Source organism: Tympanuchus pallidicinctus, unplaced genomic scaffold, assembly GCF_026119805.1.
Source record: "Tympanuchus pallidicinctus isolate F22 unplaced genomic scaffold, pur_lepc_1.0 scaffold1, whole genome shotgun sequence".
Taxonomy (NCBI): Eukaryota; Metazoa; Chordata; class Aves; order Galliformes; family Phasianidae; genus Tympanuchus; species Tympanuchus pallidicinctus.
The window spans coordinates 68,764,383-68,779,358 of NW_026294618.1; the positions used below are offsets into that span (position 1 = coordinate 68,764,383).

General features: G+C 34.5%; 1 protein-coding gene and 1 long non-coding RNA gene across 2 annotated transcripts in view; one reads left to right on the forward strand and one right to left on the reverse strand.

Moving 5' to 3' along the window:
• LOC128086655 (uncharacterized) overlaps positions 1 to 14,976 on the forward strand; it is a 631,060-nt gene that overhangs the window by 546,623 nt on the left and 69,461 nt on the right. The window lies entirely within an intron of this gene.
• WDR27 (WD repeat domain 27) overlaps positions 1 to 14,976 on the reverse strand; it is an 89,293-nt gene that overhangs the window by 26,822 nt on the left and 47,495 nt on the right. Inside the window, exon 23 of the mRNA XM_052695463.1 lies at positions 9,941 to 10,039. Coding sequence (XP_052551423.1) covers positions 9,941 to 10,039 — 99 coding nt within the window. The remainder of the gene's footprint in view (positions 1 to 9,940; positions 10,040 to 14,976) is intronic.

A 14,976-nucleotide genomic window follows, 5' to 3' on the forward strand; every position in this document is an offset into this window, starting at 1 on the left:
TGTGAAACTAATGATATTACTGTATCAAAGCAATAACATCCATTCTTATGTAGGATAGTTAGGTTAGTTTGATGATATCCATATTATTCACAGTTAAAATCCATATTTTCAGACTGAGAGGAAAAAAAAGGAGAAAAAATTAATCATTGTAAAATAAGTAAGACAAAATTTGAAATTAAATGGCCCTGTTTGCTACCAGCATCATCACATAAAATTATTGAACCTTTTATCCAACAGATGGTAAAGAAAGTTAACAGTGGAAGTGAGTGAAGAGTTAATATTTTTGGAAGAGTGGAGCAGAGCCTTATTAATACAGAGGATAGGAAGGAAGGAAGAAAGAGAAAGCAAAAAATAGACCATGGCATTTCCGTACAAAAAAGCTCAGTAACTACAATAATGATATCAACTATGCGCCTTGGATAAATGTATAGTACAGAAATTATTTGATGAGATCATAGCCACAAGTATAATGCTTCAGTTGCTTTCTTTGTGACATAACTGAAGATCTGACACAACTTTATTCAGATCACCAGTAAAATATTTATTTAATGTGTAACTGTAAAATAAAGGCAGAATTAGTGAGCTCAAATAGAGAGGTCTCTCAGTCTTTGGGCTGGAGAAAATATGTGAAGTCCTGTATCTTGTTTTGTCCATTTATGGAAATTCTACCTCTTATGTCATTTCAAATAATCAGAAAGATCACAGATTTTTACTGCATATGAATTATGGGAAAAACTATGCAGGGTCAGACTTGATCAGCTCAGTATCCTCCCTCTTATAGTGGCCCCAAGCGAATGCCCACGAGATAAGAAAAAATGAACTTTTAAGAACAGCAAGACATAAGAATAAACTAAGTATACCATCCTTAACATTCTGCAGAACTGGAAAATTTCTGTAGAACTTCGGAGACAGGCATATTTGGCTTTAAATATAATTTAATGTGTTTTAATTTACCCTTAACAGATTTCTTACCCACAGATGTGTCCAATCTTCCCTCAAAACAACATAAACTTCCAGCATTTACTGCATCCCATGTCAAGATACAAGGCTTAACTACATGCTAAGGAAAATCAACTTCATGTGTTTTTAACCTATGACAGGTTATCATCATTTGATGTAGACTAATTCAGTATTAGAACATGAGTAATCATTCATCACTCATCTTCTCTTGCTCTCACACCTCTTCCAGTAATAACAGGTAGTGAATCAGACTTCTGTTTACCTTCTTTTGGAAACCAGAAATAAAGAAAGCCACTGGAAATAAATGGGCTAGAATTTCATGGTACTGCTATCATTCTCTGCTGATCCTTCTTCAGCATCTTTATCTGACCTAAGAAGTTGTTCACTTGTTTTCAGATGAAGCACACCTACTGAAGTGATATTAAAAGACAACCTGGAAATGTATAACATCTTTCACCTAACCTAAATTCTTTTCAGTGCACAGTATAGGTTGCTACCTGATCAGGTAACTCTGACAAAAAAGACAATGGCAGAAATCAATGTGACTCTCTCCAGATGTTCATAGAAGAGCAGAAATGATGGATATAAATGCTGGGGCAAGCCCCAGACATGGGCTCGTAGTATGGTATTGTATGACAGTAGGAAAATGATCTATTTGTTTAAAGAAAAGTTCTTTCATAATTAAACAGCTCCCCAGCTGGAATACTGCTACAGTACTATAAAAAAAAAAATGATGTCACAGGATGTCTCAGCTAGCAAGATATATCAGACAAAGTAGACACATTACAAAATTAGGAAAAACATAGATAAACCAATCTCCTCAGATTACAATACCATTATTTTAACAAATGACTTACTGTAGTTGTTAGACATCTCAAATACCATTCTCTAGAAACCCAGCAGCTAGGAAAAACAGTGATTCCATCTGTTGATTATTTCTATGAAATAAAAGAAAGAGCTACGTGATCCCTTTATCAGGATCTACTCTTTCCTGCCTACATGCGCTGCAGGCCAGAAAGGAAGAAAACAAAACAGAAGCCTCCCATTTACCAAATACTTCACAAGAAGGAGAGCTTGCTGGGAATAAGGACCTAGTAGTTCTGAGCCTTCTGTTCTTTATACAAAGAACAGGAAGTTTGTAAGAAAATAAGTGCAAAAGGCAACATTAAAGAATTTCTGCTTCCCTCCTTCCCCAGTTGTGCTGTACACAGTTGAGACAGCCAGAAGCTGGGCCAAAATGCTTGGTGTGGCTATATCATACTTCACTGGACAGCTGGAATCATTTTATGTTGCTATTTTAATTTGAGACAGAAGTTGTGTCTGTTTTTCTTTTCATATTTAATACATTAGCTAAGATTTAGTGTTCCTTTCTACAAAAGCTCATTTGGAATGCAGTTTATTCCATTCTTCATTTTCCTTGTATACATCTAATTACATTTTTAATGGCTGTATTCTGCCATGCTATACATTCTCTATTCATTTAAATAATAATTGCCAATAGATTTGGCCATGAGTTTCTTGAAAACTATATAACAAAGGATAATCTTCTTGCAGTACAAATATTTGGATTTTAATCAAAGTCAAGGAAGACACTTCATACCTGTTCTGCAAAGCCCCAAACAGTAGAAATGAAACCTCTCCCATAATGGTTCCTATTATCAGCAAGTGTTAGATTGCATTCTCTGAATGCTCTTTGTTAAGAAGAGCATGTGATACAGACTAGCTTTATAAGATGGCAAGAAAAAGAAATACGATATTTGAAAGATAACTTTCTAGAGGGCTATGTAAGATAATTAAATCCTAATTCTTACTTTAATATTTCTATAAGAAACATAGTTTGGTCTTTCCCTTTTTCTTTTTGCCAAAGCTTCCTCATTTCAGTTTCACAGGACAGAGGAGAAGACTGTATTTGAAGCACAAGATTTCCACCTCACAAAAATTTTCTGTGTGCTCCTTTGTGGAGCATGACAAGCAGATAAGCTCATTTGCTTATCCCATTCAGTATTATGTTAATGCAAGACAGTTCTCTAGTGTGTGAGAAGTGCAAGAGATGTTCATTTTATTTGGCAGCTCTGCTTCAAGTCCTTCGAAGGGTAGTTTTTTCTGAGGCACTGAACACAGTAATTTTCAGAACTGTTAAGATCAACTGCAAATTCTCATTACCTCTGAAGCCAAGCACAAGACATCTCACTTCTGCTATCTTTTTCAGAAAGGCATAACTAAAACTGCAGAAACCGTTATTCTCATCCTTGCAGCTATTTTCTCTTACCTCTCTCTGCAGGGCTTTCACTCCCTCCCTCTAGGCTCTCTCTTCATCTCTCCAATATCATACGTAGGTCCTTTGCCTCCAGTTCTTATTGTTTGTCTCCAACATTCCCCCTTTACCTTCATTTTATGATTATCTCCTAGAAGCTCTTTTCTCCAGATTATCCCTATGACTAAAGTCAGTGACTTTCCATCCTACTCCCAGCCAATCCTATCTCCTTCCAGTCCATAACTGACCTCAGCCCTCCCTGTCTAGATTCTTGGTAAACAGAACTCAAGACAGTTGAGTAACCAGTTGTTTGGCACCACCCCTAAGTGTCATTCAGACTACTAATGCCACTCAATAGAGTATCTACATTTGTAAGAACTACAGTAAAGATTTTATAACAAATGCACTGTGAATTGAGAAGCTTACCAGTGCAAGCATATTTATCTCAAATCATGTGGTGTACAGCTGTGGTTTGCTGGCAAAGTACTTAGAATGACTTGAGTATCTCATGATTAAACTGAAATGTATTGTCCTTGCTAGCTCACATAAGGCTTTATTTTCCTTTTTTTTTTTTTTTTTTTTTAAATTCAACCATCCTTCTTCAGAGTTGTCATATGTGCTTACAAATCATTTCTTAGGTATAAACAAACTTTTCTGCTAAGTAACATTACACAAGATGGCACACAGCATTACTACTGTTTATTAGAAACAGCAAAAGTAACATTATTACTGTATGTAATAACATATTGTATGAACATGAAAACAGAAAGTCTGGTTATGAACAATCGGAATAGAATAAACTTAGTAGGACTACATTCTGTGCCACTCTAATGGGTTCACTACGCACTGAATCAACACTGTAGAAAGATTGTGGTATAACTAGAAGCTCTGCTCAGTTTTTCTATCAAAGCAGTTTTTATAAAGGCAAAGCCCATGATCTGTAGGTGTAAACATTATAAAAAGGTGGGAATCAAACTAGGCACTGTAAGGAATCAGACCTACACTGAGAAACCCCAGGGATGGTAAAGCTGAAGAACCTATGAGATAACATTGGGCTTTTTTTTCTTTTTCTTTTTTTAAATGCAGCTGTCTTCTTTGGTTGGACAACAATCACTTCTCCCAACACATCAACTGTAGTACAGCTCTTGGCAGACAGTCCTCATACAAAGTATGCAATACTGCACAATACTGTTTAAAGGGAAAATTAACCACTGAAATTCCTTCCTCAGTATCTTAAAGCAGTATGTAGAAAGGACACGTCTGTAAAATAGTAAGTAAAGAGTTGTAAACTTGATAATAAAACACATGAGGCCCAGTTGACTCACTGCATATGTAGATCCAGTTCATCAAAAACGTGAAGTAAAACATACTAGCCTAAGCAACTGCCGTTTTGTTTAACATTTGCAGTGGGGCATGAGTACAAATTTCACAATCACAAGATAGGTTGCTTATAAACAAAATAGCATAAAATAACTGTGCACAGCACAGTGGATGCTCTACGATCTCAAAAAGAAAAAAACAAAGAAATAATTAGGCTTGAGAATTTGTGTATTCAAGAATGATTAACAAATCTGCAGTATCCTTCTGGCCAAAATAAAAATAATCTCCTTTTTCTCCTTTATTAATAATTTCCAAGCATGACATTATTGCATTTAGAGAATATGATTTTATAAGTACTTTAACTGTAACAGGCATAGCATAGTCCTAGTTGGTTCAGCTCAGGCCAATCTGTAAACTTCCTAAAATTCTAGGACAGTGTCTCTTCTGAGGTTAACAGTAGCCTACTTGCAAAAATGTATTTGTTTTGGAGTTAGTTAAAATCCAAAAAAAAATAATTAACCTTCAGATTTTTACCAAGTGACCTTCTCCACAAATATCCTTACATCTTAAATCTCAGAATCCATCTTTCTCAAACTTCTATCATTTCTACTCTTTCTAGATGTGCATGGTTTTATTAATTCAAATAACACAACTGATCCTCTGTACATTATCTGCTTCAGGGTTGCCACATTTTAAGTTAAGTCTGCCCTAAAAAAACATGTTACGATCATTTTTCATTGCCTCATTTTTTGCCTTCTTACTCGTTGGGATTCGAACTCTCAGCTGCATTCCATTCTGACATGCTTGCAGCTTCCATTTAAGCACTCAAACAAGCTTGTTTTTCCGTCTTCTTATTCTACTTCTCTCATGACCGTGAAGACAAATCCAAAGGCCGTACTGAAGACAAAAGATTCTACCAAATAATTTTTCAAAAAATATTTCTAGAAAACTTTAAAAATCTTTTTAAAATCTATGTAATCTAGTCTCTCAGCAGAATTCAAAACTTTCATGAGAATTTCAGAAAGGAAAAAAGTACTAGAGCAATTTTTAAAAATTTCTTTGCATTTTTTAGCCTTTGAATTTGATCGCTGGGAATGAAAGAACAGAAAAGCTGTCAACTGCCAATTTATTCCTCTCAGACAGAAAATTAAAGTAAAAAAGAAAAGCCAGTAAATTTCATTAACATCCATTTTGACGCATTTGCGGACTATGAGAGGAAGTACTTAGACTGACTCGAACAAATACCAACATCAAAAGAACCACGTGAAAGCATTTTCCTGACTTCAGTTAAATCATATTAGAGGTGAAGCTGGTCACAAGTTTTATATCCACATGAATTAATTTCTGACAAGACAGTTCTGAGTCCTAAGGCAGAATATCATGCTGGAAAAAATCTGCCCTATGTAGGTATAACACAAGACAAGTTAGTAAAGCCAAAACTCAAGCAAACTTCAGTCAGAGAAAAAAATTTTCCATATCACTTCAGAAGTAACCTCCATTGGGGAAAAAATTATGATTAAATGAACCATCAAAGGTGAACTAAAAATCACAAAAGGATGACATTTTTATATAGAATGTTCTAAACTGAAATCTCCAGATGTGACCACCAGGAAAAGTATATTTTGTTAGTAGCTAGTAAAAGATGATAACTCATTTTTCCAGACACATCCAAAACCACCCGTAGCCAATTCTGACTAAAGTGGTGGTTATAGCAAATAACTGTGTTACTGCCTAAGAGATCCACAAGCAAATCTCATTACTAGGAACATTACATGTCTCGCTCCAAACAGGTGGGCAGAAAATTACTGTGAAATTTTCAATGGTTTCCAAGTAAACCTAGCTGTGAAAGTCTTTCAGATCTTTGTTATTAATTTAAACTTCTCCAGCTGCCCAATAATACATTAGTTTCTAACATAATCTTGTCACAATATACCTGTAACTAATATTATTTGAAATATAGCTGTACTCACTGAACACAAAATCAGACTTATACATTAACACAAAAAAATTGTTCTACAGACTAACGGTTTGAATTAATATCTTCCACACGTGTAAAATAAGCATTTGATAAAACAATCTGTAGTCTGTTCTATTCAGACTCCAATTCAACCACTTCTACTTTGCATTTGAACTTCTGTGGAAAAAAAAAAATCGAAGATGATAATGTTTTCTAAATGACAATTTTAAAATGCCATGCCTTCAGTGATTTCTGGTGCATATCAGCTTCAAAGAAACATCAAATAATTCAATTTGTAGGGACTTCAGAAAATAATACCATCCAACCTAAGAAGAGGAAGGTGAATATGTAGACCCTTATAGTCTAGTTTGGGGGGAAGGGTCTTTTTTTCCTGAATTTATCTCATAGTTTACCTGTCGAGTGGTCACATCAAACTCTCATATGCTTACTTTGTTAAAAAACTACAGGCAAATGGAAAATGAAATCAATTTTCAACATTTCATAACATGCAAATTTTATTTTTGCTATTTTTCATCAAATATCCTAAATTAATTTACAGTACATTCATTTAAGCAGCTGTTTATTTTGAAATGGTTGCTTCATTGGAACTTTAGTAAATCATCTAATCCAATCTTCTAGTCAAAGTAAGGCCAATACTGAATGTAGATTATGGGTTTTTTTAGATTACATTTTTTCTTCTCAAAAGCTTACTTTTGTGTGTCTGCAAGTATGCACGCATGCACAGTATATTGGCTCAGAGCTTTGAGTTTCATTACTTCTACTAAGAGAAATAAAATGCAATTGCACAGGGCTCTGCTGTTGTATGCCCAGGTTGTACAAAGATGAAATCAACAGTCAGCTAGACAAAAGCCACCAAAAACCTGCAGACAATAATAGTCTCCTCATTTGCTTTTATTCTGTTTTAACAACATTTCATAAAGAGATGATTGATAGCTTCTCTATTTGGCAGACTCCTCCTCTATTTTAACTTCAAATTCACACAACTGTATTGTAGTTAATAGTTACAGTTATTATAACTTAAAATTATTATCTCTCTTAATGCACATTCTTTAAAATAGATTTAAATGCAATTAATATATATAATAAGCTTAACACTTTTCCCTATATAAATTTTGACCAATTAATGAAATCAGAAAGAGGCACTGAGAGGCTAAAACTAAGAAATCAGCTTGAAAATAAAACTGGGATAAAGCCAATACTTTTATCTGATTCTTCTTTACCGGCTTTCATGGCAAATATTTTATAAGACATTCCAGAGCATAGTATAATTAAAGGACACAAGATGTCATTTAAATAAATAAATAAAAATAAAATAAAAAAATTTCCCCCTTATTTCTGGAAGAACATTCATGGAACTAAGAGTTGTAATAATGATTGGAACAAACTGCATCATGGACAGGTGCTGGGCAAGTAACCACTGAACTGGATTGCTGCCAATACACCTCACTCTTGGCTGGATCTCTCCACCAGAAAGCTCAGCCATAATGTTCAAATTTCACTAATCAGTCATTTCCCTTTTTTCACCCCTTACTCTTTCTCCTACCAGATCCCCTTCGAACGTAATGGGGCTCTGTGTAGGGGTTATTCAGAACACAATCTAGTTCTTAACCATATTCATTCAAACATCAGATGAAAGAAAACTAAAGTCAATTTTAAATTCCTAACAAGTAGTAGGTATAAAAATCATCCAGTGTTGAAGACTCTGGTTGCCCAATACAAAGTCTCTCTTTCAAGGCACAGGATTATTATTTTCTAATTAATTTGTGACTTGCTTTTTTCCCCACTCTACAGTCTAACTGATACTCTTAGCTTCCTTTCCTGCCTTGTCCTAGCACCTTCAAATGTAACTCTATGCTAGCTTGTATTGGAAAGCCTACTTTTAAAAGCCTACTTTTTAAAAGAAACTACTTTTTAGTTGTAATCTTTTAAAAGTGCGATTTCTGCACATTTCTTTCTTTTTGTTACAGTGTTCTTGATAACATCAGCTTCAAAATCTTTCCCCATTTGTACATGGGGGAAATATGTAATTTGTAATATGGTTCAAATCTACAGTTCTCAGGGAGGAATTCTTCAAGAAGAGGGTTTCAGGTCCTTGAATTTCAGATCTAGTTTCTTAGTTGTGATATTAAACTGACTGTGTGATGTTTTGTAAAGTTCAGTATGAAAGGTTTTGTGTCACAAGGCACGCTGTGTTAGACCAGCCTGGCTTAGATCTCCCCATAAGCCAGCATTTACTTTATCTTTTGCCGATTCTGCTCCTCTGATCAACAACTGATTTTAACTTGGTTATTTTAAAGTCTTGAGTCATTATACTGTAACTTAGCCTTTATTGTTTCTACTCTGACAAAAAAAAAAAAAAATCCATTCCAACAGCAAGACCTTCAGATCAGGATACCACAAGGCTACAGGAAGTCACTTCTATTCTTCAGTTTAAAACATCTTTTATATTTCACAGAGTACAAACTCTGAAACTAGCCTTAATCTGGATGCAAATTTTCATAAACTCTACCCTTTTACTGACGGTATTGTAGTGCTGAATCCAAAGAGCAGAAATACATAGTGCTCATCACAGGATCGTAATTATACATTTTCTCAGCTCAAATAACATGTACTCGAAGAGTAAGACTTCTAGAAAATTCTAAAGTCACAGAAATGCTAGCACATTCTTTTATATATGGAAGTATGAGAAATGTAAATAAAACAATACTCTTTGATCTAAAATAATTGTACTTATTCCTTAATATTTTTGAATAGTAGCAACCCTTGTTGAGGAGGTAGTAAAGAACTACTGTGTATTCTACTGTAACACATATATAGACGTATCAATTAATATATCTGGTTATTGTTTAAAGTATTGTCTTTAAAGTAAGAAGAAATATTTTACGTATTGAAATGTGAGAAAATTCATGTACATCAGCTTCTACGTTATAAATAGACAAAAAGTAGATGTTTGTGCATATAAATAAAACCTTTGGTTATTTCTTAAGCTTTGTTCATATTTCACACAATTATGACATTAAGTGGATGACATCATACAATATCTTATTATGAGCTCATTCTCAAAGTAGCATTAGAAAAGGAAACATGATTATTTCTTTTTCAAATCTGAAGCAGAGGGAGATCAAAGAGGAAGAGGTAAACTGCTGAAAGTCTGTAAGAATCTAGGAGCAGAAATAATCTTCTGAATACTCCAGTACAAAAAGTTTGGAAAAGTATGCTTAACCTTTGACATGAAAGGACCATAGGCTGTGTAAGTATGATCATCCCTCAGGAATGGTAAGATCTGAGGTTGTTTGTTTGTTTGTTTGTTTTTAAAAGTGATTCTAGACACTAAAACCTTCTTTAAATTATACGTATTTCTTTTTGTAGTGACTTGAGTGAACATTTTACATGCTTTAATTACAAAGAAAAAAAAAAAAAAGACTTACCTGTGGCAAAAAGGGACTAAAAGCAACATTCGTGACAGATTCCGTGTGTCCTCCCAGTTTATATGCAAAGGTACTCGAATGCATCTCAAATATGTAAGCCTAAAAAACAATGACATAATTTTCACCTCAAAGAAGTAAAACACTATGGATACACCAATATATAGTACAAGAGGACTAAAGATTCAGCCTGCGGTGAAGTTAGGAATGTTTCATAATAGCTAGATATATTTCTGTGTCTTCCACATCTTTAAAGAGATTTCTATAAATGAGGATAATTTTTCAAATGCCTAACTAAAGTTGATTAAAATGAAATATATATATGTATGCTTATATATATTTACAGGGAATAGTGCAATTTTTTAATCTTGAATAAGCCCCAGAGTAACTCAGTTTGACCTTGCAGACAGCAAACTGCTACAAGATATACATCCTAAAAACTTTTGCATTCAATTAACAGTCTTTCCAATTTATGAAAGGATTCATGGACAAAGGCAGCTCTGGAAAAACACTTAATGTCTCACTCAGAAAACAAATCCCAACAGACAACTCCAAAGATTCTCTAATCCAAGTGAACACCAATGAAATCTGACAGTCCTCAGTGTCAAACATTCTATTCTAGACCATATTCACTGTAAATCTACTTAATTGCATGTTGTTTATATATTTCACAAAATCTGTATTCAGTCCAGGATACAGAATTAAAACTGTCTAATGGCTTCAGTCAGCTATCTAAAAATGGACAGAAAAATATAAGTATATAAGTATATATAAGTATATGTATTTTTAACTTCTGGATCCTTATCCTTTGTAGCATTCCACATAGGTGTTGCCACACTACTACAGAAAAGTAGTAGGATCTCAATTAATGTGTTGAAATCTTCGTGCCCTTCCTAAAAGGATAGAGCAAGGAAGCTTGTTAATTGGAAACTGCCTCAAACAGTAAGATTGTCCCCTCTCCTTTTTTATATATTTCAGGAAACTAGTCAGAAGAAGTACTGAATTGCTAATAATATATAAGAAGCAGCTTTAGTTTTAAAATTTACAGCCACACTACAGCTACAATGACTTACACTGCTTGGAATATGATCAGTTCACATGGGATGAAAGAGGCAAGAGGAACCCAAACAAGATAAAATAGCTATAATGACACAAAATAAAGCATTATTCTGTGTCTGTAGGCATGAAATTATTTTCTTTGATGGAAAGTAAAAGACCACATGTTAATAAATAGTCTGTACACAGAACTGCTCAGGTTCTTGCCTGTGAAGTTTTCCATACAGAAACAATACAACTGACTCTACTTTATTGATTTAAAAATACTAAGGAAAGAGTCTTAGTTATTTGCTTCATACCACTAGCAGATTACAACATTTAGCAGATTACAACATTGCCAAATCATTAGATTTAAAAAGAGAAATACTGTCCTTCTAATTATTATTAGATTCAATAGTTAAAAAAAAAAAAAAAAATCTGCTTTAACAGAAAAGGTATTCAGATATTCATGAAAAACAGAGTAACTCCAAAATAAATATTCTCCTTCTGTAGGCTGCCATCATGCTAATTCTGCTACATTTGTGATGCCATTCAAATTACTTTTCTGTTCTACAATGACTGGATTTTTCTCTCACTTCCTTCTCTACAGAAAAAAAAGACCAGTAAGTGATGTATAAACAAGACCATGACACGAGTAACAACAACAAAAATGTTGAAAATATGAATTCAGTGATAAAGGAGAACATGTTCTTCAGTAAACGAAATGTAATAAAGTCAGAAAGCAAAACAGTCTAGGAAGTGCTCAGTAATTCCCCAAACGCATATGTGCATATAATCTGCTACAGACTTCAGCCAAAGTCAATTCCTTTTTTTTATATTAAGAACAATTTTTTTTTTTTTTCTGTAATAAAATTACTGATTCAGTAGATACTGGTATTTTCTTTCCATTCCTGTCCAAGGGTCAGCCAAAAGTAAAAATAATTTACCTGTACCAATAGCTTCCAAAAAGGTTTCCTGCAACCATAACCACATACTTACTTGTGTTTCCATTCACTTGAAGTTTGGAGAACATTTGAAGTAGTCAGTTTTGATTAACCGACAGTATAAGAGTGTATTTAGCACCTTATACAAGCCTATGCTTTCTTTAAATTTGTAGCAAGAGACAGGGAAGGAAGGTGAAGGCCCTTTCTCCAAAAGAATTTATATCCAAATGCAAAACTACTTTATTTTACTGCACTGGTAGAGAGGGTGTGCTAAATAAAGTGACTCTGCCTTCAAAGTAACCTTACCCTGTTCCAACTGCCCCCTTGTCTAATCCACGATCATGTGTATTTGAATCAAACTATTTACATGCTTACACTCCGTCAGGAAAAGGGAAGAGTGGGAAGCAAGTCAATAATAGTAACATTGAACACACAACAGAATAATTCTTTTTATCATTTCTTGCATGCAGACTGAAAAGCAACAACAGTTGAAATACCCAACTTTTCTAGACACTGTGGTTTTAAATTGGAGTGCCTTCTTAACGTATTAATCATTTAAATAAATGAATAAATATGGAAATAAGGAAATAAAAAATAAAAGACTCTAGCATCTAACACATTTAATTTGACCTTACACAAATAGAGATTTCTTCAGAAATTTTGAATGGAATGGCCAAATTTTTCCTAGGACTACTTAGTGTAATATTTCAAATGAGCTCCAGCAGATGGAAGCATTAGAGTATCTGGTGGGAAGATAAATAAATAAATAGCTTACACTTTCATGAAAGACATCTGGATTTGTTAGTAAGACATTAGTCTCCCTTTGCCTCCATTGGTGTCATTACATCTGGTACACAGTCCCTTGCTACATGATATAATCATTTGGCTTGCATTTCATCAATCTGTTTACACTGGGCCCACATCTCCTGCTGAACTGTATATTTTTCCTTAATTTCAAGCTTAAGAAGCACCTGAAATACTTGTTCTAAAATATAAAATAACAATCAGCCTGGAGCAGACATCCAGCATGGAAAGTTTCAGCACAAAACATTCCTAGTTACAAACAACTAAAAACAGAATTATAGTGGAAAGTGTTGGACTACTGTAATTACACGCATCAGTGCCAGCTCCACACATAATAAAACAGATTTTGCAAGTTTTCTCAGCACTGATTAACACTCTTCAGTCCTGAGACATGTTATACAATAGCAGCACGGAAAATCTATTCAAGCCCATCCCCAAAATATTGAATACAATATGCCCTTTGAGAAACTCTGCTCTTCCAAAGCAACTTGTTGTGGAAGCTGCTTCGGTAGTTGCAAGAAATTACCTATTAAGTAGGATCCCACTTTCCATTTGAGTTTCCTTCCATGTAACCACAGAAGGAGTAATGGTGAAAATTAATAAGGTTCTTCATTATTAAAGCTTAATATCATCAAGATCAGGTCTTTCAAAACACAGGGTATACTTTTCAAATATATATATATCTGAAAATTATATGTATACTGACAGTTACAGCTAACACAGTTTAAATTTTTCTCATTAAAGAAGATTATATAAGAAGATCAAAACCATACGTGAGTTTTACTTCTTAGAAATTTCCAGTTTATATATTTTTTCTGATTTTAGTTTCTATTTAATTAGTCCATTGCAAAGCTTTATACATATGCTTGTTTTTAATTCTATACCTGGTATTTATGTAGCACCAAATATTATTGTTTTACTTTTATAACACACCTGGGTATGGAAGAGTGAAGAATTATTATTGAAGATTTTGCTTTAGGAAAATTTACCTCCCTTCTAGTTACAACTAGAAGCAGAACAGTTGGAGCATATCCACCCTGTAAATGGCTCTTTGGCTGTTGCTAAAACTGTCTTCTGTTTGTATACTGCTATTGATTGACAAAATTACTACAGAAAGATACAGAGGATCCTCCTTCAGCTGCTCAAGCATAAGAGAATTTCATTAGCTTTACAGTGGATTGCTACATATTAATAAATTTGCAAGCTCAGTGCAATCAGCTACAAGGACAAGAGGACTCACGTACCAATGCCACAAAATTCTTCAGAGATGTACTCAGCTATACTCATAGAAAGCCCAAGACTGGTGATTGTAAACCTATATCCATGCTCTCTTAGCATCCCACTGGTTTTGTTGGACACAGATAACTATTAAACATGAATGAAGTTTGGGTATTTATATCTACTTTTACTTCCTATTTCACCTATATTTAAATATAAGGTATTTCCTTTATAACTAATATTCTCCAGCAAAAAAGCTAACATCTAGTATTTCCATTCTGCTGGCAGAATTACCCACAGTAGTATCCCCTTGCTGACCTGGGGAGGCACAACATAAGAGATAGAGTCCTACTGAGTGGGATGAGACAACAGGCTAAAAGGTTTACACAGTAATACACTGTAGCCTCAAGTCAGCTTTGACAGGCTACTAGAAAATATATGTTTTGTAGTAGTTAAGTAAACACACTTAGAATCATACATCACTTGAGTTGGAAGGGATCCTCAAAGGTAATCATGTCCAACTCCCCTGCAATGAACAGGGACATCTACAACTAGATTGGGTTGCTTGGAGCCCCCTGCAGCCTGACCTTGAAGGTCACCAAGGATAGGGCATCTACTGTCCCTCTGGAAAACCTGTCCCAGTGCCTCACTACCCTTACTGTAAAACATTCTTCCTTATATCCAGTCTAAATCTCCCTTCTTTTAGTTTGAAGCCATTTCCCCTTGCCCTATCATAGTAGGCCATGCTAAAGAATCTGTAACCCTTCCTTCTTACAGCCCTGCTACACATACTGAAGACTGCTCTCATGTCTCCCTGGAGCCTTCTCTTCTCCAAGCTCCCCAGCCTAGAGAAGAGAACAATCCCAGCTCTTTCAGCCTGTCCTTGTAGGATTGGTGTTCTATCCTTTAGATCTTTTTTTTTTTTTTTTGTGGCCGCTTATAAATAAATTTGCCAATCCTCTCAACTGCTAACCTGGATTTATGTTGGTCAGTTCTGAGATGTAGATACACTATATTAAAGCAGCAGTCCGAGCTGAC